At 34.9% G+C, this 26,024-nt stretch overlaps 1 protein-coding gene across 8 annotated transcripts in view; it reads right to left on the bottom strand.

The window, feature by feature from the left end:
- LRRIQ3 (leucine rich repeats and IQ motif containing 3) overlaps positions 1-26,024 on the bottom strand; it is a 209,850-nt gene that overhangs the window by 75,645 nt on the left and 108,181 nt on the right. For all 8 annotated transcript variants that reach the window (XM_070786310.1, XM_070786312.1, XM_070786313.1 and 5 more), the window contains one exon: positions 11,448-11,556. In XM_070786310.1, the coding sequence (XP_070642411.1) occupies positions 11,448-11,556 (109 nt within the window). The remainder of the gene's footprint in view (positions 1-11,447; positions 11,557-26,024) is intronic.

The following is a 26,024-nucleotide window of genomic DNA, read 5'->3' as shown; positions in this document are numbered from 1 at the left end:
ATAAGTGAACAGAGACTAAGAAACTTATAAAATCCCATAAAATGTTCTAATATATTTATTATGGAATTCCCAGAAAAAGAAGAGAGAAAGGAACAGAAAGATTATTTGAAGAAAAATTGGCTGAACTCTCAAATTTGAAAGAAGTTCTATGAATGCCAAGGAAGATAAGCAAAATGAGACTCATATTGAAAGACAGAATAAAAAACTGCCAAAAGTCCCAAACGAGGTGAGAAATTTGAAAGTCAAAATAGAAAGTGAGTCATCACATACAAAAGATTTTCAATAAAACAACCAGAAGATGCATCAGCAGAAACTTTACAATTGAGAAGGCAGTGGGATGATATATTTAAAATGCTGAAATTAAAAAAAAAAAGGTGTCCAATTTTATATTTTATAAATTTTATATAAAATTTTATATAAGAATTTTATATTTAGAGAATTTTATATTTAGTAAAACTACCTTTGATAGTCAATTTTATGTGACAATTTGGGCCATGGTACTCAGATGTTTGGTCACACATTATTCCAGATGTTTCTGTGAAGGTAAATTTTGGACAAAATTAACACTTAACCAGTAGACCTTGAGTAAGGATATTCTATAATAAAATAAAGACATGAAAGACATTATATAATGAAATAAAGATGTTATATAACAAAATAAAGGCATTACATAAAAGAGGGTGAGTTAACCAAAAAAACATAATAATTATGAACACACATGTGTCAAACTTCAGATACACAAAATATATGATGCAAACATTTACAGAATTGAAAGCAGACATAAACATCTCTGCAATAAATGGTAGGAGACTTCAGTGCCTCACTTTCAATACAGGACAGAACAACAGAGAGATCAGAAAGTAAACAGAAGATTCAAACAAAACTATAGATCAATTGGACCTAACAGCCATATGCAAAACACTCGGTAAACCGCAGCAGAATATACATTTTTCTCAAGTGTATATGGGACATAATCAGGATACACAATATGTTAGGCCATAAGACAAGTTTTAAAAAATTTTAAAATACTGAAATCATACCAAATGTATTTTGAAAGCATAAGGGAATGAAAAAATCAACAGCATAAGGAAAAATGGAAAATTCATAAATCTGTGAAAGTTAAATGGCATACTCTTAAAGAGCCAATAAGTCAGAGGAGAAATCACAATGGAAAGTATAAAATATCTTGAGGCAATTAAAAATGCATGCACAGTATACTGAAACTTATGGGCTGCAGCAAAATCAGTGCCAAGAAGCAAGAATAAAGTGTAAAGTGATCACATTACAGAAAAAGAAAGATTCCAAGTAAACAAACTATGTAGCTTATGGAATTAGAAAAAGAAGAATGAACTAAACTCAAAGCTAGCAGAAAAATAGGAAATAAATACTAGCATAGAAGTAACAAAACAGAACTCTGAAAACAACAGAAAAAAACACAGAAAACAGGATTTGCTTCTTCAAAAAGGTAAGCAAAATTGGCAAAATTTTATCTAGAAAGATTAAGAGAAAAACATAGATAAGGATCAAATAGCTGAAATCAGAAATCAAAGGGGACTAATCAACATTACAAAATAAAAAATATTATGAGTACTATAAACAGTTATATTTAAATAGGAAAACTTAGAAGAAATGGTCAAATACCTAGAAATATGCACCTACAAACACTGAATCATGAAGAAACAGAAATTCTAAATTGATCTATAATTCATAAGGAGATTGAATAATAATCAAAGACTTCCCAACATTTTCCCAAAGAAAGCTGAAGACCAAATGGTTCCCTTAGTGAAGAAGAATGAACAACAATACTTCTCAAATTCTTCTAAAAAATTGAAGAGGAAGGATTGTCTCCTAACTCCTATGAGGTTACATTAGCTTGATACCAAAGCCAGACAAAGAAACTATAAATAATGAAAATGAATATACTTTATGAATATTGATATAAAAATCCTCACCAAAATTCAATTAAACAGCATATTAAAAATATCACACACTGAGACCAAGTGGGAATTATTCTTGAAATCCAAAAAATGGTACAATATATGAAAATCAATGTAATATACATTAACAGAATGAATTAAAAAAAAATTATCTCAATCAGTGCAGGATAAAAAATGGCAAAATTCAACACTTTGATGATAAAAAATACCCAACAAACAGGGAACAGAGGAAACTACCTTGCTTGCTAAGTGGCTCAGTGATAAAGAATCTGTCTGTCAATGCAGGAGACACACAAGAGTTGGGTTCTACTCCTGGGTTGGGAATATCCCCTGGAGGAGGAAACCCACTCCAGTATTCTTGCCTGAAAAATCCCACAGACAGAGAAGCCTGGTGGGCTACAGTCCATGGGGTCACAAAGTGGCAGACATCACTGAGAACACATGCATGCACACACCTCAACATAAGTTAGTACAGGAAAATAACATTATTTTGCTGACAAAGGTCCGTCTAGTCAAAACTATGGTTTTTCCAGTAGTCCTGTATGGATGTGAGAGTTGGACTATAAAGAAAGCTGAGTGCAGAAGAATTGATGCTTTTGAACTGTGGTGTTGGAGAAGATTCCTGAGAGTTCCTTGGACTGCAAGGAGATCAAACCAATCAATCCTAAAGGAAATCAGTCCTGAATATTCATTGGAAGGACTGATGCTGAAGCTGAAGCTCCAATACTTAGGCCACCTGATGTGAAGAACTAACTCATTGGAAAAGACCCTGATGCTGGGAAAGATTGAAGGCAGGAGCAGAAGAGGACGACAGAGGATGAGATGGTTGGATGACATCACCGACTCAACGGACATGAGTTTGAGCAAGCTCTTGGGAGTTGGTGATGGACAGGGAAGCCTGGTGTGTCCATGGGGTCACAAAGAGCTGCACAGGACTGAGCAACTGAACTGAACTCAGGGTAATAACAAGGTCTTCCCTGTTGGCTCAGTGGTAAAGAATCCACCTGTCAATGCAGGACACGCAGGTTTGATCCCTGGGTTGGGAAGATCAGCTGGAGAAGGAAATAGCCACACACTCCAGTACTCTTGCCTGAAAAATCTCATGGACAGTGGAGCCTGGTGGGCTACAGTCCATGGTGTCACAAACAGTCAGACATGACTGAGCATGCATGTATGCACAAACCTCAACATAATTTACATCATGTGGGAAAATAACAAGGGCTTCCCTGGTGGCTCAGTGGTAAAGAATCCACCTGCCAATGCAGGAGAAGCTATTTGACTCCTGGGTTGGAAGATCCTCTGGAGAAGGAAAAATCTACCTACCCCAGTATTCTTGCCTGGGAAATCCTATGGACAAATGATCCTGATGTGCTATAGTCCACTGAGTCACAAAATAGTCAGACAAAACTTAGCAAATGAAAATAACAAGAAAATAACACACCTAACATCACATTCAATGTAAAATATTGAAAAAATTGTCCTCTAAGATCATGAATAAGACAAGGATGCCTACTTTTGTGTTTTGTATTTAATATAGTACTAGAAGTCCTAGTCAGACCATTTAGGCAAGGAAATGAATTAAAAGACATGCAAATTAGAACAGTAGAAATAAAATTATCTCTCTTCATAGAGGACATGATCTTATATTTGGAAAAATCTTGAAGATTTTAAACACACACACACACATATACTCTGACATGCCCCAAATCCTGTCAGAATTAATAGACAAATTCAGCAAAATTACAGAATACAAAGCCAATACACAAGTATCTTTTGTTTTTTTACACATTCTCAAAGAACCCAAAAAGGAAATTAAGAAAACAATTCCATTTGTAATAGTATCAAGAAGACTATCACACATAGAATAAAGTTAACCAAAGAGGTGAGGAAACTGTACATTGAAACCTTAATGTATTGTTGAAAGAAATTAAAGGTGACACAGGTAAGTGGAAAGACATCCTGTGTTTATGAACTTGAAGACTTAATATTGTTAGGCTACCATTCAAAGTAATCTACAAATTCAATGCAATCCATATAAAAATCCACTTGTTCTCACACATAAGCCCCCATTTTAAAACTTACTGCAAAGCTTTGGTAATCAAAACAGCATGCCTCTGATATAAAGACAGACACACAAATCAAGGGAACAGAATAAGAGCCCAGATGTAAACCCCTGCAGGTATGGTCAAATGACTTTCAACATGGGTATCAAAACCATTCAATGGGGAAAGGACAACCTTTCAACAAAATGTTGGGAAAACTGCATTCCATATGCAAAAAAGTGAAACTGGACCCTTACTTTGCATCGTATGCAAAAATTAAGCCCCAATGGATCAACAGTCTAAATATAAGGACTGAAACTATAAAACTCTTAGAGGAAGACACAGGGCAAAAAACTTCATAACAGGATTTTGAATGATTTCTTTGTTATAACACCAAAAGCACATACAACACACACAAAAACAAATAGCCCAGGGAGAGGATATATGGATGCTGCTGCTGCTGCTAAGTCATTTCAGTCGTGTCCGACTCTGTGCAACCCCATAGACGGCAGCCCACCAGGCTCCCCCGTCCCTGGGATTCTCCAGGCAACAACACTGGAGTGGTTTGCCATTTCCTTCTCCAACGCATGAAAGTGAAAAGTGAAGAAGTCGCTCAGTCGTGTCCGACTCTTAGCGACCCCATGGACTGCAGCCTACTAGGCTCCTCCATCCATGGGATTTTCCAGGCAAGAGTACTGGAGTGGGGTGCCATTGCCTTGTACAGCAGAAACTAACATAACATTGCAAAATAATTATATTCCAAAAAAACCTAAATACCTCAACTTCATTAAAATTTTGTGCATCAAAAATAGGCAATCCACAGAATGGGGGAAAATATCTGCATATCACATATCTGATGAGGGACTGATATTTAGAGTGTATATATATATATATATAAATCATATAACTCAACAACAAATATCAAACAAACCAATGAGGAAATGGGCAAATGATCTGAATAGATATCTTTCCAAAGATGATACACAAATAATAAATACACACAATAAAAATGCTCAACATCACTAATGATTATGGAAATGCAAATCAAAACCACAATGAGATATGATCTCACAACCACTAGGATGGCAGTTAACAACAACAGCAACAGAAAATAACATCTGTTGGTCAGGATGTGGAGAAACTGGAATTCTTGTGCACTAATATTGAGAATGTAGAGTGGTATAATCATTGTGGAAAAAGTATGGTAGTTCCTCAAAAAAATAAAAATAAAATTATATCATCCAGAAATTTCACTTCTGTGTATACACACAAAACAACTGAAAACAGGGTCTCAAAGAGGTACATCCACATTCATAGCAGCATTATTCACAACAGCTAAAATGTGAAAGGAACCCAAGTGCTAATTGACAAATGAATGAATAAAAACATGGTACCTAGTTATAATGGAACATTATTCAACCTTAAAAGGAAAACAATTTTGTTACAACATGGGTGAACTTTAAAGATATTATGCTAATTAAAATAAGCCAGTAAATAAAGGGCAAACGTTGTATAATTCCACTTATATAAAAATACCTGTAGTAATCGCACTCATAGTAATTCTAGAGACAGAAAGTAGAATGGTGATTTCCAGAAAAGGGGAGGATGAGAGGACTGGAAGTTAGTGTTCAATGGGTATAGCATTCCAGTTGAAAGAGTTTATAAAAAGCTCCTGCAGATGGATGGTCATGATGGTTGTACAACAATATAAATATGCTTAATGTACAGTTAAGATGGTTACAATGGTATGTTCTGTGTTATATTTAATATGTGTATTACCTTAAACAACACAAGAGAAATACTGACAAATGAGGAATATAAAATTTCAGATTGAAAAGTCACAATAAATTGAATCAAAAGAAAATCTTCAAGCAAACAAATATCTGAGCCAAATCACTGCGATATTGCAGAATACCTGCTGCTGCTGCTGCTGCTGCTAAGTCGCTTCAGTCATGTCCGACTCTGTGCAACCCCATAGACGGCAGCCCACCAGGCTCCCCCGTCCCTGGGATTCTCCAGGCAAGAACACTGGAGTGGGTTGCCATTTCCTTCTCCAATACGTGAAGGTGAAAAGTGAAAGTGAAGTCGCTCAGTCGTGCCCGACTCTTCACGACCTCATGGACTGTAGCCTACAAGGCTCCTCCGTCCATGGGATTTTCCAGGCAAGAGTACTGGAGTGGGGTGCTATCGCCTTCTCCGCAGAATACCTGGTACAGAGATAAACTGCTAAATGTGTCTAGTCAGAAGACAAAAACAACAAACAGAAGTTCAAACACATCAGAATGAGAATTACATGGCAATGGACTTCTCAAAGGTAACACTGGAAGCTAGAAGACAATGAAGCAATTCTGAGAAAACTATGAAGATTCTGCACAGTTAAATCATCAATTAAATATATATGCAGTGTAAAAATATTTTAGGCTTTTAATTTTTTAATTACTTCTAATGTATAATTTCTCTGTAAACTAGTAAGAAAGTATTGTAGTAATATAAGAAAATAAACCAAGAAAAAAGATATAGAACCCTGTAAACAGGTCATAACACAGTATATGAGACAAATGAATTCTCAGGATCACAGTACTGAATGAATGCACCAAGATGAAGTGATGTACCAAGATGACAGCTGTTAAAAACAAGTTTAGAAAGCAAGTAATCCTGATTAAATTAGCAAATTAAGGTCTCAAGAAGAAGTATATTGAAGAAATATATATGTATGGATGTGCTTGGTGAGAGTTGACTCTTATGAGGTTTCCAAACAAGTTTTTAAATAATAGTACAAGAAGGCAAACATAGCCTAGTATATTGTGTGACTCAGCTGTGAGTAGTTATTTATATAGCCATAATAATTAAAATGTTAATTATTAATTAATCCCCAAATACTGATAATATAATTCTATTGGGAGAAAAGGGGAGGGGATATGTTAAGAATGTGTATTAGGGAGGATTTATAAATAATTAAATCTCCATCTTTCACAGTAGAAATTGCATACAAAATCTAAAATTAAAAAAGAAATTTTAACAAAATAAATATATTACTTAGAAATATGAAAGTGAGTAACAGAAGAGTCATCAAAAATTATTAAAAGATTATTTGCTCTAGGAAGCAACAAAAGTGAGTAGGAGGGTATGGAGCATGGGACTACTATATTTCCTTCATTTCATTTTGGCTTGTAAACCTAGGAGTTAAATAATTGGATTAAAATAACATTACTTTTAAATAAAAGATGCAGAGCTTTAGGAAATATATAAAGTACATGAATTTAATAGACAAGTGATGAAATAACAAACAAAGCCACTGACAAGAATCTGGTAAAGTTTGATGAGTTCATGTACACAGAGGACAAAAAAAATCAGTAAGGATAAAGACACCACCATGAATTTTTAAAAAGGAAAATAATCAAATATTTAAGAATTAAAAGGATGGAGGGAGGTAAAATGGGGAGCTACTATTTAGATATTATACATATCCAGTTATACAAGATGGAAAAGTTGGAAGGATCTGCTGTGCTTATAGCTAAATGTATTGTACACATAAAAAATCTGTTAAGAGGGTAAGCCTAATGGTAAATGTTCTTATCATAATACTTTTTAAAGGGTTTAAGAGAAAATTGGAAACGGTCAAACAGGACAAGGCAAGAGTGAACGCTGACATTTTAGGAATCAGCGAACTAAAATGGACCAGAATGGGTGAATTTAACTCAGATGACCATTATATCTACTACTGTGGGCAAGAATCCCAGAAGAAATGGAGTAGCCATCATAGTCAACAAGAGTCCAAAATGAGATACTTGGATGCAATCTCAAAAACGACAGAATGATCTCTGTTCATTTCCAAGGCAAACCATTCAGTATCACGGTAATCCAAGTCTATGCCCCAGAAGAACCTTAAGAGGAATGGTTTTACGAATACCTACAAGACCTTTCAGAGCTAACACACAAATGAGATGTCCTTTTCATTATAAGGGACTGAAAGGCAAAAGTAGGAAGTCAAGAAAACCTGGAGTAACAGTCAAATTTCGCCTTGAAGTATAGAATGAAGCAGGGCAAAGGCTAATAGAGTTCTGCCAAGAGACTATACTGGTCATAGCAAACATCCTCTTCCAACAACACAAGAGAAGACTCTACACATGGACATCACCAGATGGTCAACACTGAAATCAGATTGATTATATTCCTTGCAGCCAAAGATGGAAAAGCTCCATACAGTCAGCAAAAACAAGACCGGGAGCTGATTGTGGCTCAGATCATGAATTCCTTATTGCCAAACTCAGACTTAAATTGAAGAAAGTAGGGAAAACCACTAGACCATTCAGGTATGGCCTAAATCAAATCCTTTACAATTATACAGTGGAAGTGAGAGAGAAATTTAAGGGACTAGATCTGATAGACACAGTACATGATGAACTATGGATGGAGGTTCATGACATTCTATAGGAGATAGAGATGATGACCATCCCCAAGAAAAAGAAATGCAAAAAAAAAACAAAATGGCTGTCTGAAGAGGTCTTATAAATAGCTGTGAAGGGAAGACAAGCAAAAAGCAAAGGAGGATAGGAAAGATATACCCATTTGAATGCAGAGCTCCAAAGAATAGCAAGGAGAGATAAGAAATCCTTCCTCAGTGATCAATGCAAAGAAATAGAGAAAAACAATAGAATGGGAAAGACTAGAGATTTCTTCAAGAAAATTAGAGATACCAAGGGAACATTTCATGCAAAGATGGGCTCAACAGAGGACAGAAATGGTATGGACCTAACAGAAGCAGAAGATATTAAGAAGAGGTGGCAAGAATACACAGAAGAACTATACAAAAAACATCCCCATGACCAATATAATCATGATGGTGTGATCACTCACCTAGAGCCGGACATCCTGAAATGTGAAGTCAAGTGGGCCTTAGGAAGCATCTCTACGAACAAAGCTAGAGGAGGTGATGGAATTCCAGTTGAGCTATTTCAAATCCTAAAATATAATTTTGTGAAAGTGTTGCACTCAAAATGCCAGCAAATTTGGAAAATTCAGCAGTGGCCACAGGCTGGAAAAGGTCAGTTTTCATTCCAATCCCAACGACAGGAAATGCCAAAGAATGCTCAAACTACCGCACAATTGCACTCATCTCACATGCTAGTAAAGTAATGCTCAAAAATTCTCCAAGCCAGGCTTTAACAATACGTGAACCATGAACTTCCAGATGCTCAAGCTGCTTTTAGAAAGTCAGAGGCACCAGAAATCAAATTGCCAACATGCACTGGGTCATCAAAAAAGCAAGAGAGTTCCAGAAAAACATCTATTTCTGCTTTAATGACTATGCCAAAGCCTTTGACTGTGTGGATCACAATAAACTGTGGAAAATTCTAAAAGAGATGGGAATACCAGACCACCTGGTCTGCTTCTTGAAATCTATATGTAGGTCAGGAAGCAACAGTTAGAGCTGGACATGGAACAACAGACTGGTTCCAAATAGGGAAAGGAGTACATCAAGGCTATATATTGTAACCCTGCTTATTTAACTTATATGCAGACTACATCATGAGAAATGCTGGGCTGGATAAAGCTAAGCTGGAATTAAGATTGCTGGGAGAAATATCAATAACCTCAGATACGCAGATGACACCACCCTTATGGCAGAAAGTGAAGAGGAACTAAAAAGCCTCTTGATGAAAGTGAAAGAGGAGAGTGAAAAAGTTGGTTTAAAGCTCAACTTTCAGAAAACTAAGATTATGGCATCTGGTCCCATCACTTCATGGGAAATAGATGGGGAAACAGTGGAAACAGTGTCAGACTTTATTTTGGGGGGCTCCAAAATCACTGCAGATGGTAACTGCAGCCATGAAATTAAAGACACTTCTTGACAGGAAAGTTCTGACCAACCTAGAAAGCATATTAAAAAACAGAGACATTACTTTGCCAACAAAGGTCCGTCTAGTCAAGGCTATGGTTTTTCCGGTAGTCATGTATGGATGTGAGAGTTGGATTGTGAAGAAAGCTGAGTGCTGAAGAATTGATGCTTTTGAACTGTGGTGTTGGAGAAGACTCTTGTGAGTCTCTTGGCCTGCAAGGAGATCTAACCAGTCCACCCTAAAAGAGATTAACCCTGAGTGTTCACTAGAAGAACTGATGTTGAAGCTAAAGCTCCAATACTTTGGCCACTGATGAGAAGAGCTGATTCATTTGAGAAGACCTTGATGCTGGGAAAGATTTAAGGTGGGAGGAGAAGGGGACGACAGAGGATGTGATGATTGGACATCATCACCAACTCAATTGACATGAGTTTGAAAAATCCCCAGGAGTTAGTGCTGCAGTCCATGGGGTTGCAAAGAGTCAGACACAGCTGAGTGACTGAACTGAACTAAACTGAAGAGAAACTGAGAAAAATTATAAGACCTTCTAATTATTTTACAGAACTGGTTTTATTAGTCCTCTGTGAAAGACAGAGATAAAGTAATGTCATCTGCTTAGAATACAACATTTTATCAGAAGAAATTCTGCAAAAGCAAAATAAATACAAGTACACATATGATGGTGGTGCTAGGGGTAAAGAACTCAGTTGCTAATGCAGGAGACATAAGAAATGAGAGTTCGATTCCTGGGTTGGGAAGATCCACTAGACAATGGCATGGCAACCCACTCCAGTATTCTTGTCTGGAGAAACCGATGGACAGAGAAGCCTGGTGGGCTACAGTCCATACGGTTGCAAAGAGTCAGACATGACTGAGGTGACTTAGCATGTATGCACAGATATGATGACCAAAATGTTATTAAGATAAAAGTTTTTGTATAATAAGAAATAATTTCGATATTTGGCAAAACGAATACAATATTGTAAAGTTTAAAAATAAAATCTAAAAAAAAAAGAAATAATTATCTTCAAAGTCTGAAAGACATTTTATATCATTTTTAATTTAAATGATTTATATTCCTGAAGGATGTATCATGCTGACACAGTCATACAGTAACAAAAAAATTCAGTATGGTTCTTGCTAATATGTGTGTGTGTGTGTGTTTTCAGTTGATTAGTGTGTCCGACCCTTTGCAACCCCACGGATTGTAGTCTGCCAGACTCCTCCATGGGATTTTCCCAGCAAGAATACTGGAGTGGGTTGCCACACCCTCCTTCAGGGGATCATCCTGACCCAGAGATCAAATCTACATCTCCTGTGTCTCCTGCATTGTAGGTAGATTCTTTACTGTTGATCCACTGAGGGAGCCCTTCTTGATAATACTTATTTCTAATTCCCAACTTCTAGTCAAAATCAGGGCTTTCATATTCATAAAACAACTTTCTGAATACATATATATATTTATAAAATATTAAATGAGATATAGATATTTTATCTAGAAGTCTCAACATATATTTTCATGGAGTCATATTTATAGTTCATATTAGTGTGCCCAATGTTTAACAAATATAATTACTCTTCATCAAAATATGTTCATTAAATATAATTTAAAAATTCATATAACTAACCTTTTTGAATGAGATATCTTGGTTTTCTTGTTTTTAATTCATATAAAATAGAAGAAACATGTTTTCTCTTTTCAGTAGAATATTTTAAATCAACAGGAGAATATATACTCTGTGGAAAGAAAATAAAAGCAATGACAACAATGATAATATCTCATATATGTTTTAGAGTTCTCAAAGAACTCTCACATGTATTATAATACATTATCATGATTGACTTTAATTTAAAAAACAACAGCAAAACCTATGAGGTAGGCAAAGTTTAGAAAAGATGAAAAGAGTTCCATTATGTATGATTCTGATAAACAGCCCTCCTATTAAGAGCTGATGATATACTTAAGACAGTGTTCTAACAGAGATTGAGGGGAAAGGAAAGGGGATCTGTCAGGAGGGTGACATGATAAAGGAATTCGAAGGGAGAAGGAATAAGAATAAACAAAAGAAGCAAGAAGCTTTACTTCAGAGAGCTTGAAGAAAGATTCTAAGAAAGAAGGGACAAAATTATTTCACAGAACACTAAAAGACAGTAAAACTGGAAGAAATAACTGGGGCCAGAATTATCACAAGACTTAAAAGTATGTGTGGAAAGGATAATAAGTAGCATACTGATAAGGAGCTCTGTGGAGAGCAGAGGCACTCTCAGATGTAAACTATACAATCGCTGTAAACTGGTTGGGAATGATTTAATAATTGATACTGTGTTATCTCTTTCTTCACAGTCCATTCAGGATTGGTACAGATAACTACTTGAGCATCAAATATCATATCTATATTTCAGTCAGCAAGATGGAGCAAAGGATAAAATGATAAAAGGGTACAGGCCACGTTGTCTTAAAGAACTTTCCTAGAGGCCCTTCCAGTAACTTCTGTTCACATCTCATTGACTTCCCACAACTAAAACTGAGAGGGCAAGAAATCAGCCTTTGTGCTATGGACTTTACTTCCTGGAGTAAAATGGCGGGTCTGTTACAAAAAAGAAGAGAAGGACAGACATTCGTAGGCAACTAACACACTGCTACAGAAAAAAAAAAAAAATCAGAATTTTAGGAAAGGACATATGCTTGTATTTGAAAACACCTTCCCAGGATATTACGCTTTCCTTGATGAGAACCACTGGTCTAAATTTTGACAATTCACTGGTCTAAATTTTGATTAGCCATATATATTTACATGTGTGTGTGTATTATATATATTTGTGAATCATAAATATATTTGTAATTTGTAAATATATTTATGAATTTGTAAATATATATATTTACACACACACACACCCATATATATATATATATGGGTGTGTGTGTGTCCTCAGGTAGATCTCTTTTCTGAGATTTGGTTCTGTATATTTGTTTATCGAATACTTGTATATATCGAATACTTGTATAGTGTTTATCATATTTGCCATTATTGTATACTCTTTACAGATATTTATGTGACACTCATAACAATTATTAACTGAGCTCTTTTGCCCTGGGAAATCTCACAGACACAACATACTCAAGAGTTTTGATGTCCTATCTTTCCTCTAAACCTTTTAGTACTTATTTCTAGTTCTTTGGAATAGTAGTACCTTCATCCAAGGGGAGAAAACTCACAAAAATTCTCTAACATATGATAGGTGATAGAATTTTTAAACAGATTTTTTCATAATCCCCTTGCCTCAACTGTCCAGTTGTCAAAACCTCTTTTACTCTACAATTTAGAAGGAACACTTGGATATGTGTCCTAGTCCCCTGCATTTACAACTTTATGAACAAATTTCTACACCATATAATAGACATATTTAATTAAATATCCTTGAATTTCTTTTTTATTTTTATTATTTTTTTAATTTTATTTTATTTTTAAACTTTACAATATTGTATTAGTTTTGCCAAATATCGAAATGAATCCGCCACAGGTATACCTGTGCTCCCCATCCTGAACCCTCCTCCCTCCTCCCTCCCCATACCCTCCCTCTGGGTCGTCCCAGTGCACCAGCCCCTAGCATCCAGTATCGTGCATTGAACCTGGATTGGCGACTCGTTTCAAACATGACATTATACATGTTTCAATGCCATTCTCCCAAATCTCCCCACCCTCTCCCTCTCCCACAGAGTCCATAAGACTGATCTATACATCAGTGTCTCTTTTGCTGTCTCGCATACAGGGTTATTGTTACCATCTTTCTAAATTCCATATATATGCGTTAGTATACTGTATTGGTGTTTTTCTTTCTGGCTTACTTCACTCTGTATAATAGGTTCCAGTTTCATCCATCTCATTAGAACTGATTCAAATGTATTCTTTTTAATGGCTGAGTAATACTCCATTGTGTATATGTACCACTGCTTTCTTATCCATTCATCTGCTGATGGACATCTAGGTTGCTTCCATGTCCTGGCTATTATAAACAGTGCTGCGATGAACATTGGGGCACACGTGTCTCTTTCCCTTCTGGTTTCCTCAGTGTGTATGCCCAGCAGTGGGATTGCTGGATCATAAGGCAGTTCTATTTCCAGTTTTTTAAAGGAATCTCCACACTGTTCTCCATAGTGGCTGTACTAGTTTGCATTCCCACCAACAGTGTAAGAGAGTTCTCTTTTCTCTACACCCTCTCCAGCATTTATTGCTAGTAGACTTTTGGATCGCAGCCATTCTGACTGGCGGGAAATGGTACCTCATAGTGGTCTTGATTTGCATTTCTCTGATAATGAGTGATGTTGAGCATCTTTTCATGTGTTTGTTAGCCATCTGTATGTCTTCTTTGGAGAAATGTCTATTTAGTTCTTTGGCCCATTTTTTGATTGGGTCATTTATTTTTCTGGAGTTGAGCTGTAGGAGTTGCTTGTATATTTTTGAGATTAGTTGTTTGTCAGTTGCTTCATTTGCTATTATTTTCTCCCATTCTGAAGGCTGCCTTTTCACCTTGATAATAGTTTCCTTTGTTGTGCAGAAGATTTTAAGTTTAATTAGGTCCCATTTGTTTATTTTTGCTTTTATTTCCAATATTCTGGGAGGTGGGTCATAGAGGATCCTGCTGTGATGTATGTCGGAGAGTGTTTTGCCTATGTTCTCCTCTAGGAGTTTTATAGTTTATGGTCTTACATTGAGATCTTTAATCCATTTTGAGTTTATTTTTGTGTATGGTTATCTTTTAAATTTTATATGTTCTCTAAATTATTTTTTGAAAACACTGTCTCTATGCAGTGACTCATGCAAGGATTTTTTTTTTTTAATATTTATGTTAGGTACTCAGTATTATCTGGTGCTGGAATGAATCTCAATTTTTATTCTGCTCTAAAAAATCCTTCCCTGATAACTTTTACACAATACTACTTTAATTTCTTACATGACAAAAGTACTACTTTTTGCTAGAAAGATAAATAGGTAGCTACTTTTGAGCTCACCTATTCTGTCTATATTTAGAAATTTTTCTTAAGGTTATCAAGAATAATTATAGTAATACACAGTAACACATTATCCAAAAATGGCAATATTTTAAGTAATGCTGTTTCTATTTTCATTTGGGTTCAATTCTTTCCACTAAACAAAGTATGACAGAAAAATGTAGACTACTGTTTTGCAACCAAATCTTAACAATCAACTTCAAAGTCTTTTTCAATCTCAAATTTGTCCATCAATCTTCTTCATGCCATATTATCATTCTTGTATCCTTTTACTTCTACGAATTTTGCTTTATTTTGGTAACCATGTTCTGTCTCTCCCTCTTAACAATGTAATTTATCATATGTTAAAAATCAATTCAAATTCTAATTCAGTGATAGAAATGGACTGTTTCTTTCTTTAAGATCTCACATTTACATTCTCCTTATAAGAAAATAATAAAAGTAGAATGAAATGGTACATTCAACAATTCTTTTTCCACTAGTACTTATTCCTTTACCCCTCTAGAAGAATAAAAAAAATTTTAAATGTATGTATTTGTCAAATCTGAATAGCCAAACTCTATCACAAAGTTTATTTGCAGAATCATGAAATTTTAAAGCCCTCAAGTCAAATCAATATATATATATTGGTTTTCCCCCTTATCCTTTTTCATATATAATTCACATATCATTGTCTGTCATCATTTAAAATAATTTTCCCTTCCTTGGATTTTATAAAAGAAGAATCCACGACACAGGGTGCATACGTGATGTGAAACAAATCGATAGAAAGATGATCAGAGTCTAAAACTTCAAATGATCTGAGACTTATATAAGCTGTTAATATAAAGAAAATTGTATTTTTGTTTTATATACTACAGTTAAAGAAAGGAAGGATGTACCCATTTATTTATTGATCTTCAAAATCACAAAGAAAGCAAGTCATGATACCACTGGAGATAATATAATAAGTATCTTGTTTTCAGTAACTGAACGGATATTCTATTAACTAAAGTACCTTAACCTTAACACTGGTCTTCAATAACTTAGGGAAGCATTTTAAGGATTTTTGGTAGCATTTAGAAAAGAAATAATCACCAAGGAGCAGTATATATTGAAAACAAATTAATTACATCAGGTATAATTTTATTTTTAACGGAGTCAGAATCAGGTTCAAATACCCTTTATAAGATAGACCTGAATTTCAACAACGTTTGATAAATACTTTCACTAGTTTATAGAAAGATAATATGATTAGGTACAGATCAGAGATGTCCGGTTATCATATGGAAAAGAGTAAGGATTAGTAAAATGAAGGGAGCTCTCTAATGTCATGATACATGGACATGTTCTTAGCCCTATGCTGATCAATATTTATCTGAGTGATGTGAATAAAACTATAAGGAAAATTCTTATCAAATTTTCAAAGGAGGTGGTAAAAGAACAAAATCAGTTAAGATCAGACAAATTTAAAAGATTACAGATAGATGGAGCAATGGATCGAATTGGGAAAGATGAATTTTAATAGGAATAAATATTGCAGTTGGGAAAATACATTTAATCACTAAAATAATATTATTGAAAACATGAATGATAAAAATATTTTAATTAAGACTATAGTAAAAGTCTATTGTGTGATGACTTTTATGCTGTATTCTATCTAGAATGAGGGAAATGACAGTCTTACCGTATTTATTTCTGATCAGAACCATAGCTGAAGTACTATGTCAGGTCAGGGCAACAGATTTTCAGATTAAAGATACCCTGGAATATGAAAAGAAAGGAGCCTACCTACTGAATTACTTTTAAAATAAGACCTACATAAATAAGCCATGCATAAGTATAGAGAAGAGGTAATAGAGATCCAGGCTTCTCATGTCCTCCAACTTCCATCTTCCTTATCTTCTAAAAGGATACCATTCTCTTATTCAAATCATAGAAATTTAGAATTTCATCTCTATTTTATGCTTTTTCTGAAACACTTTAAATCTCGGCAATTCTACTTTCTAAATCTATTTCAAATCTGTTTGCTTCTCTCTGACTTCACTTCACTTCTCTAGTATAATCTATAAACATCTCTTCCAAACAGAAATATCAATGGTTTCCTATTGATCTCTGCCAAAACCCTTGTTTTCACAAGATAGATTTACATTTGTCAAAAGGTAACTCTGATCATTGTTTTTCTTTGGCTTTAAAATCCCATAATGGCCGTCCAAGGTCCTTACTATGTCCAAATCCTTATTATGAGACACAAAAACTCAGTAAAATATGGCCCTCAAATACACAATCAAACTATCTTGTGCTACTCAACTTGGTTAATTATACTCCTACCATATGGATTTCATTCAGTCCCTTGAACCCAATCCAACTAAAACAAGCTACTGCATGCCTCAGTTCCTTGTGTAAGCTCTTTCCTCTGCCTAGAACACTCTCCTTCCTATACTTTTCATGACTAGCTTCTTATCCTTTATGTCTTAATTTTAAATATTATCCCCTCAGAAAAAAACATGTTGTGAAAATCCTATGAGGATGCCTACTTCTCTACCTCATTCTTCTCAATTCTCTACCTCAGCACCTTATTTAATTCATAACATTTATCACAATTTTACTTGTTTACTAAGGTTATATATTTTTTCTTAGAATCTAGTCCACAAAGCACTAATAACTTTTCTTATCTTGTTTACTCAAAGTAAAGAGTGGCCCTTGGCACTCAGCATACTCAACAATTATTTGTTACATGTGGAATGAATAGCATTAAAGAGAAGTGCTAGAAGTAATGAGTGGAGGTTTAGGAACATTGGCTAACATAATACAAACTCCATTTTTTGGTAATAGTCTAACAACTAGACATTGCTGTTTGGTCGCTAAGTCATGTTCAGCACTTTGTGACCCCATGAACTGCAGCACGCCAGACCTCCCTGTCCTTCACTATCTCCCACTGTTTGCTCAAATTTATGTCCACTGAGTCAAAGATGCCATCCAACAATCTCATCCTCTGCTGCCCGCTTTTCCTCCTGCCCTCAATTTTTTTTCCAGCATCAGGGTCTTTTCCAATGAGCTGACTCTTCACTTCAGTGGCCAAAGTATTGCAGCTTCAGCTTCACCATCAGTCCTTCCAGTGAATATTCAGGGTTGATTTCCTTTAGGATTGAGTGTTTTGATTTCCTTAGTCCAAGGGACTCTCAAGAGTCTTCTCCAGCAGCACAACTCAAAAGCATAAATTCTTTGGCACTTAGCCTTCTTTATGGTCCAACTCTCATATCCATACCTGACTACTGGAAAAACCATAGCTATGACTAGATGGACATTTGTCAGCAAAGTGAAATCTCTTCTTTTTAATATGCTGTCTAGGTTTTTCATAGGTTTTCTTCCAAGGAGGCAGCATCTTTTAATTTCATGGCTGCAACCACTGTCCACAGTGGCTTTGGAGCCCAAGAAAATAAAATCTGTCATTGCTTCCATTTTTTCCCCCATCTATTTGCCATGAAGTGATGGGACCGGATACCATGATTTTTGTTTTTTGAATGCTGAGTTTTAAGCCAGCTTTTTTCACTCCCTTCTTTCCCCTCATCAAGAGGCTCTTTAATTCCTCTTCACTTTCTGCCATGAGAGTGATATCATTTGCATATCTGAAGTTGATATTCATCCTGGCAATCTTGATTCCAGATTGTGAGTCATCCAGCCCGGCATTTCACATGATTAACTCTGCATAGAAGTTAAAAAAGCAGGGTGACAATATATAGCCTCAACGTAATCCTTTCCCGATTTTGAACAAGTCCATTGTTCCATGTTCAGTTCAAACTGTTCCTTCTTGACCTGCATATAAGTTTCTCAGGAGACAGGTAACATGGTCTGGTATTTCCATTTCTTTAAGAATTTTCCATAGTTTGTTGTGATCCACACAGTCAAAGGCTTTTGCATGGTCAATGAAACATAAGAGGATGGTGTTTCCCTTCTTTTTCTATGCTCCAACATATGTTTGCAATTTGATCTATGGTTCCTCTGCCTTTTCTAAATCCAGCTTGAACATTTCAAAGTTCTCAGTTCATATACTGTGAAAGCCTAGCTTGAAAGATTTTGAGCATTACCTTGCTAGTATGTGAAATGAGTGCAACAATACAATAGAAAATTCTTTGGCACTGCCTCTTTTGGGACTGAAATGAAAACTGACCTTTTCCTAAATTGCTAGTTTATATTTATTAAAGGACTCTACCCAACTAATACTTTAAAATAATCTGTTCTTTAATTCCTGAAACTTTTCATACTCTAGGTCTATTCCAAAGCATTTCACTGAGCAACCCTTTACAATTCTCCTATTCCCTTCTTCTAAGCATTTTATCATATACATCAACAGAAACTCTCTAAATTTCCTGAAGGCTCTTTAACTTTACCATTTCTCAATGTGCTACCCACAGAAAAACATAACTATCTGGCAAAAAAGACACACACACATATATGATTCAGGTACATCTCTCTATGTACCTGTTCTTTTGATTTCTACATCACAATAAGCCAGAGAACAAAAATCACAATGAAAGAGTTCTTCCTTGATAATACTGAGTAGAGGAGCCAAGAAAAAAAAATCATCTGTAAGTAGTGTTAAAATAGGAAAAGATTATCTATATATGAATAAATCTCATTCAATTATAATGAGGAAAAAACTCAGAGTGTTAAGGAAAATTAGAATAGATTAACTGAGGATCCATGGAGTTTCTTGTAATTGACAAACCACACAAGTACATGGTTGTAAAATATCAGATGGTTGACTCTGCTGCTGCTGCTGCTAAGTCGCTTCAGTAGTGTCTGACTCTGTGCGACCCCACAGAGGGCAGCCCACCAGACTCCGCTGTCCCTGGGATTCTCCAGGCAAGAACACTGGAGTGGGTTGCCATTTCCTTCTCCAATGCATGAAAGTCAAAGTGAAGTCGCTCAGTAAGTGTCCGACTCTTCATGATCCCATGGACTACAGCCTACCAGGCTCCTCCATCCACGGGATTTTCCAGGCAAGAGTACTGGAGTGGGTTGCTATTGCCTTCTCCGTGGTTGACTCTACTAGCTATTTAATTCCCCTTCCCAAGAATGGTGACAGTGGTAACAATTTCCTCAGTCTTCTTTCTAGATCAAGGGTAAATATTTTAAGTTAAACTTTCTGTCTCTGAAAATCAAGATTCATTTCCAATCCTTAGTGGTCTGAGTTCTAAATTTAGTGTAGTTATGTGTTCTGAAGATTGTTGGCTTTGTTTTGATAATATATATTATGCAAATAAGAGTCCTTTGACTTTAAAGGAAATTATGTCTTTGATTAAAGCAGATTGTTAATGAAGACTCATTGTTATCTTTTTATGCCTATACTATCTGTAGTATCCTATACGTGAACAAGCATTTGCTTTGGCTATGTTATATATTATTCATTGTAAGTAGTCTCCGTTTTAATGATTCTAAAACCTCTTCAGAAACACAGCCAAGATACCAGCCCCTGGTGTCCTACCCCATTTGTTGTTTCTGTTGCCTTTCATCTTCTCAGCCAAAACATGATCTTTAAAAGTGCTGATCCAGATCTTAGGTATTCCATATAATTCTCAGAAAACTTTAGAAATATGCTAAAATCCAAACTAAAAAAGTTGTTCTCTTTTGTCTGAATGATAACTAGTAGCTCTAGTGTTTGGCTACACATCCTGTCACTAACTAGCAAGCAAAACCTTTGATAATGCATAGTGATCCATGCATGGCGAGTTCCACTTGACCTTGGCTTTCAAGAAAAGTGTTGGTTAACAGGAAAAGCCATTGAGGAAGGGGCATGATTTAAGATAAAATTTTATGAGAAAAAGTTACTTTTTAAGATATTCCCCATAAGCAACTGGCAGGTTTAACTGCTAGCTGAAAAATTGCTACTACCTTATATTTGATCCTAATCTTACTTTATCATAACAAAAAAAGACTAGAAATGAAGTGATAATATTCTTGATAAATGGGGAAGAGATTTCACAAACCTGGATAAACAAATACAGGAGAAACCTAGTAGATATAAAATGAAATGCGACATTTTTTGTCTATACAAAAAATAGCCACAGAAATAAGGATGGCTGAAATTATATTTTGCTGCAATTGTCCAGTTAAAGAACACGTGAAAAAAGCATCATAGGAAGTTATGCTCCCTCAATTGAAGAATGATTAAAGTCTAAGGTCTATCCTTACGCAGATCAGAGGTGCCAATGGGCAAATCATTGAGGCCCACTCTTAAGTGTGCTATATGACACTGGTAATATAGCAACTGCTTGGTAGCAGCAATTGTCAAAAACTCAGTAAAAAGAGATATTGCAAACTTTCAGATTTCAAAGTAAGTTATAATTTCAAGTTCAGAGAATACAATGGTAGTTCATCAATAATAATAATTGATACTATAGAACAGAAGTAAAGGGCATGAGGACATTTCAGAGTATACAGGTTTATGCTTCTTTGAAAAATCTCTCCAGAAATATGTTTGGTTAATTACTATTCACATGACAATGAAATTCCATTCATAATCCTTTTTTAAGACATTTTTACATTGTCTAATAGCCAACATATTATATAGTAGTAATTGAAAATAATTCTGTATCTGATTTATCTAAGGATCACATTTTAAAAGTGTATAACTCTACATAATCAATATCATTTTTTCATATCTTTCAAGCACTTATTGCATTTTACCTTATATAATAGTTAAGTACATTTTTCATCCCTAGAAGACATTATTCTTTCTGAGAACTGGGGCCATAGTTTACTTATCTCAATATCCCTGCACCATTTTGCCTGGATTCTTCAACCTCTGTTGCAGTATCAATTCACAAATAACAAAAAGGAACTGAGACATTTGATTAGTTTTTCAACAAATATGTATTGAGTGCCAGCTATATCCATGGTACCATGCTAGGCAAAAGTACGAAGTTTTTATTTTGTGAATATTTAAATTCTATACTTCTCAAAATATGGCATGATTTAATGATTAACCCTCTATATAGATATGGAAAACATCTGAAGAAAGATAAAAATATTGAAAGTGAGAAAAAGCATAGTAGAAAGCACAGGCTGACTGCTAAACACATTCCTGATAAAAATCTGCATTTTATTAAGCCCCAAGTATTAATTCAATTGGTTAAAACAATGTTTAGTAAATAAATAATTTTAAATATAATCATTTTGAAATGAAAGGGACATACTATGCATTAGTAATATAAGTTAATACTGCTTAGTGAAGTCGCTCAGTCGTTTCCGACTCTTTGCAACCCCATGGACTACAGCCTACCAGGCTGCTCTGTTCATGGGATTTTCCAGGCAGTAGTACTGGAGTGGATTGCCATTTCCTTCAGTAACCCCCAAATGAGATCACTAACAACACGCTGGTGGTAAAATTTAATGACGGACAATGAAGTACTTTTTAGGGGAAAAAAAAAAACAAAACAAAACTTTTTAATTAACAGTAAAATACATAGCTCAAGAATCTATATTTCTAGGTATATTTGAACAATGTTTGTATTTATGAAAAAAAGGAGAAAAGAGCAAAAATTGAGACTGTCAATATTTTATGATGTTTAGATTGTTCTCCTTTAACCTACACCACTCATTCATGTAGGACTCTTTGTGACCCCATGGACTACATACAGTTCATGGAATTCTCCAGGTCAGAATACTGGAGTGAGTAGCCTTTCCCTTCTCCAGGGTATCTTTTCAACCCAGGAATCAAACCCAGTCTTGCTCATTGTAGGCGGATTCTTTACCAGCTGAGCCACAAGGGAAGTCCTTAACCTATACACCTTAAGCAAATATAACGTTACAGAAAGTTTGAAATTGGCTTAGAATCTGAGAAAGGGTTTATATTTACCATAAAGATCTCAATAAATTAACATAGTAGCCATAGATATAATTGTGTTTTAAAGTGGTGGTTGTTTAGTTGCTAAGTTGTGTCTGACTCTTGGGACCCCATAAACTGGAGCCTGCCAGGCTCCTCTGTCCATGGGATTCTCCTGGCATGGGTTGGAATGCCAGGAGAATACTGGAATGGCTTGCCACTTCCTTCTCCAGGGGATCTTCCCTACCCAGGGATTGAACCCCAGTCTCCTGCATAACAGGTAGTTTCCTTACCAACTGAGCTAAGCATACCATATACAACTTAAATGTGCTTTATAAATACATATTGATAAAATATTAAATTGACTTGGTAACAACTACTTGGATAATATTTTCTAGAATTGAGGATTTAGACTTCTGCACCTGGCAGTGATATACTCATTTGGGGAATTCAGAGTATTTGTAAATATTGCTTCATATAAGATTTTATTACTATACCAAGGACTAAAACAACTGTTTTAAATGCAGTATAATCATGCTTCATCCCTCTGAATGACATATATATATATATAAAATGAACTGCGGGGACTGCTTTGAGCAAAAAGTGGATTATATAATAGTCAGGATTTATAATATATATGTCTACATATGTTTGTGTGTGTGTAAAACAGTATATGTACATACACTCATGAGACAGATAAATAGAAAGCCTCAACCAAGTGCTTTAATCAACCCTGAATTGCCAGCCTGTAAGTTCTACAGCTTCAGTACAAATCTCAGTCTATTCAACTTCACAATGTATTTAGCACAGCTTCCTAAACAACCTCAGTCCTACTGCTCTTATTTCCAGTAGAAAATATTTCAGCCATGGTCCAAATGTTTATTATTTACAGGAAGTCAAATGCTCCTGTGGCTAGGTAAATGGCTCAAAACTGTGGCTACTGAAACTTTCAAAAGCAAACAGGTTTATTTGCAGTTCTTAAGCTAATAAAGTAGGTATTGTCAGAATCATTATAATTTGTAAAGCAAAAACTTAAATATAAAGAAATGCCTGCAATTTACCATGAGTCTCTACAGGCTTTCTAGATGGATATAATCAACTAAATCCATGCTTAGATGGAATGTCTCTAAAAATATCTTAATAGATCAGTGAGCAGCAATGTGATTCAGTAATTAATATTTTCCAAGTCATGGTGCTAAATTTGATTTGAGAAAATTCAGTCCTATCAATTTACAGATGAGTCATAATACACAAATCTTTGTCATTCAAAGCTTAGACCAATATTAAAATACACTGAAATAGCTACTCTGTCTTACCATGAACAAATAAAAATTCATTTTAAGTAAGTGGTAAAGAATGGTCATTTTATTAACTTTGCTTCTTTTTATTATAAAAAGATGGACAGCTTGAAAAGTTTTGCATTAGCAGTCTTTGCAAAGCCATTTTTTTTTGCTAGTACATTTCACTGGATTTAAAAATGGTAATATTAGCTTTCTTGCATGAGGAAGTAAATAATTTCATGAACATTTTTATGCAAGTTTCAAATAGCTAAAACATGCAGGCTTGGATGATTATTAAGTGTATTTCTCTTTTCAACTTTACACTTATCTTGTGTGTACAGCTGATATCCCTAGTGTCCAATCAGAGACAGGTTTTCATCCTGTTGTCCAGGGAATGATGGGCACAATTCCTTTGACACTGATGAGAGGTGAATACATAAATCCAGCCCACTTCAGTGAAAATTGACCCATAATTTTTTTTTACCCTGAAGAAAAATACAGGTAATAAAGTTTAAAGATGGAAAAAAATACAGTTAAAACTCTTGAGGTGTACCATTATTTAACAATAGTAAGCAAACATTACATTTTGCCTTGAGGACAGTGAGCTCCAGATTTGCTTTCAGGTGCTCATGAATTCTAATAATCACGGTTTTCTATATGATAGAAAGAAATCTAAAAATATGAATGATAGGTTTTTCACATTTCAATGAACTCACAAGTTAAAACTAAAAAGAAAAGGCATAATTTTTAAATATTTTCTTCTACCTCTACTCTCCCTTAAGATGTTTCTTATGAAATGAGTGTATGTATTTTCTATAAATATTTAGTAGTGGAAAATATACATGATTTTACACATAAAGACTAGCCACCAAATTAAAAATGTGTGGACCTTGTATACAACTAGTATTTTCAAAATTATATCAGCATTCCTAAGATTTGGGGGAGAAATGACATGGTATGGTAAGTCAGATCAATTGCCCCTAAATCAAATATCCTACCTCTAACAGTAGCAAAAAGAAATGCTGTGAACAGTCAAGGCTATCCAACAAAGTACTCTCATTTACTTTAACAACCCATTAAGGATTTACTATTAATTTATCTATATAACTTAGTTTGTTTATATCATTGGCCTATAGCATTTCCAGAATAATGAGTTTTATTATAATTATCACAGTATGGTAATCCTTTTCCTTCTCTATCTTTGAAAGGTGTTCTAAGTTCTTCTATAACAGGCCCAGCAAGAAAATCTGTTTTATTTACATAGTTCAAAATTTTGTAAGATCCTTTTGCACTCTATATTTTATTTTTGACTTGCATCTTATTTTAATCTATCTTCTTTCAATGATAACCTTAATTCTTCCTGTCTCACACAAAGATTTCAATGATAAGCAGAATTCTATTAGCTATTCTTTTCATGTTAGCACAGTGCATTAATATTTTCAGAAAATATACCAAAATCACGCCATGAGTTATAAATTATGACTCAAAATATGAGCTCAGTTTAAACTTCTTGTAAATTCAGATAATAGAATTTTAAATCAGTAAATATTTGTTGAGTGCCTCCTATGTGCATATTACTGTGCTAGGTAAAAGGTGGAAAAACAAATAAATTACAATCTGCCATAAAGTGGCTTATATTCCTAGAATAAAGATATTCACATAAAATAGTCACCTTCTAAGGAAGTATGGCGTAGATAACTTTACATAGAAGTAGACATAAGAAAAATATTACTAACAATATTTTAACTGAGAGAAACTAACTTCCTCTAATATAAAAAGAGAAGAAATCTCTGTTCTGGACCACATCAGGGATTTTATTGTTTTATTTAATGCTGTAAACTGAAGCGAGAAATAGATAAAGAGGTACAATTCTGGGAATAATCTCATTCTTAAACAAAAGGAAGTAAAGATGAGATTCCAGGAAGGAGGCTTTGGCTTTGCCACCAAAACCTTAAGGTGAATGAACAAAAGCATTTTAGTCCCTACTTTGAGATGGAGGCTGTATGATGGTATAATTGTAGAAAGAAGGCAATGTGCTGGAATGGGGGGTGAACTGGAGGAAATACATAGCAATATTTTATATATTAGCTCTATTTCTGAAAGAGAC

Source organism: Bos indicus, chromosome 3 (assembly GCF_029378745.1).
Source record: "Bos indicus isolate NIAB-ARS_2022 breed Sahiwal x Tharparkar chromosome 3, NIAB-ARS_B.indTharparkar_mat_pri_1.0, whole genome shotgun sequence".
Taxonomy (NCBI): domain Eukaryota; kingdom Metazoa; phylum Chordata; class Mammalia; order Artiodactyla; family Bovidae; genus Bos; species Bos indicus.
This window is presented reverse-complemented; position numbering and strand designations above follow the sequence as displayed.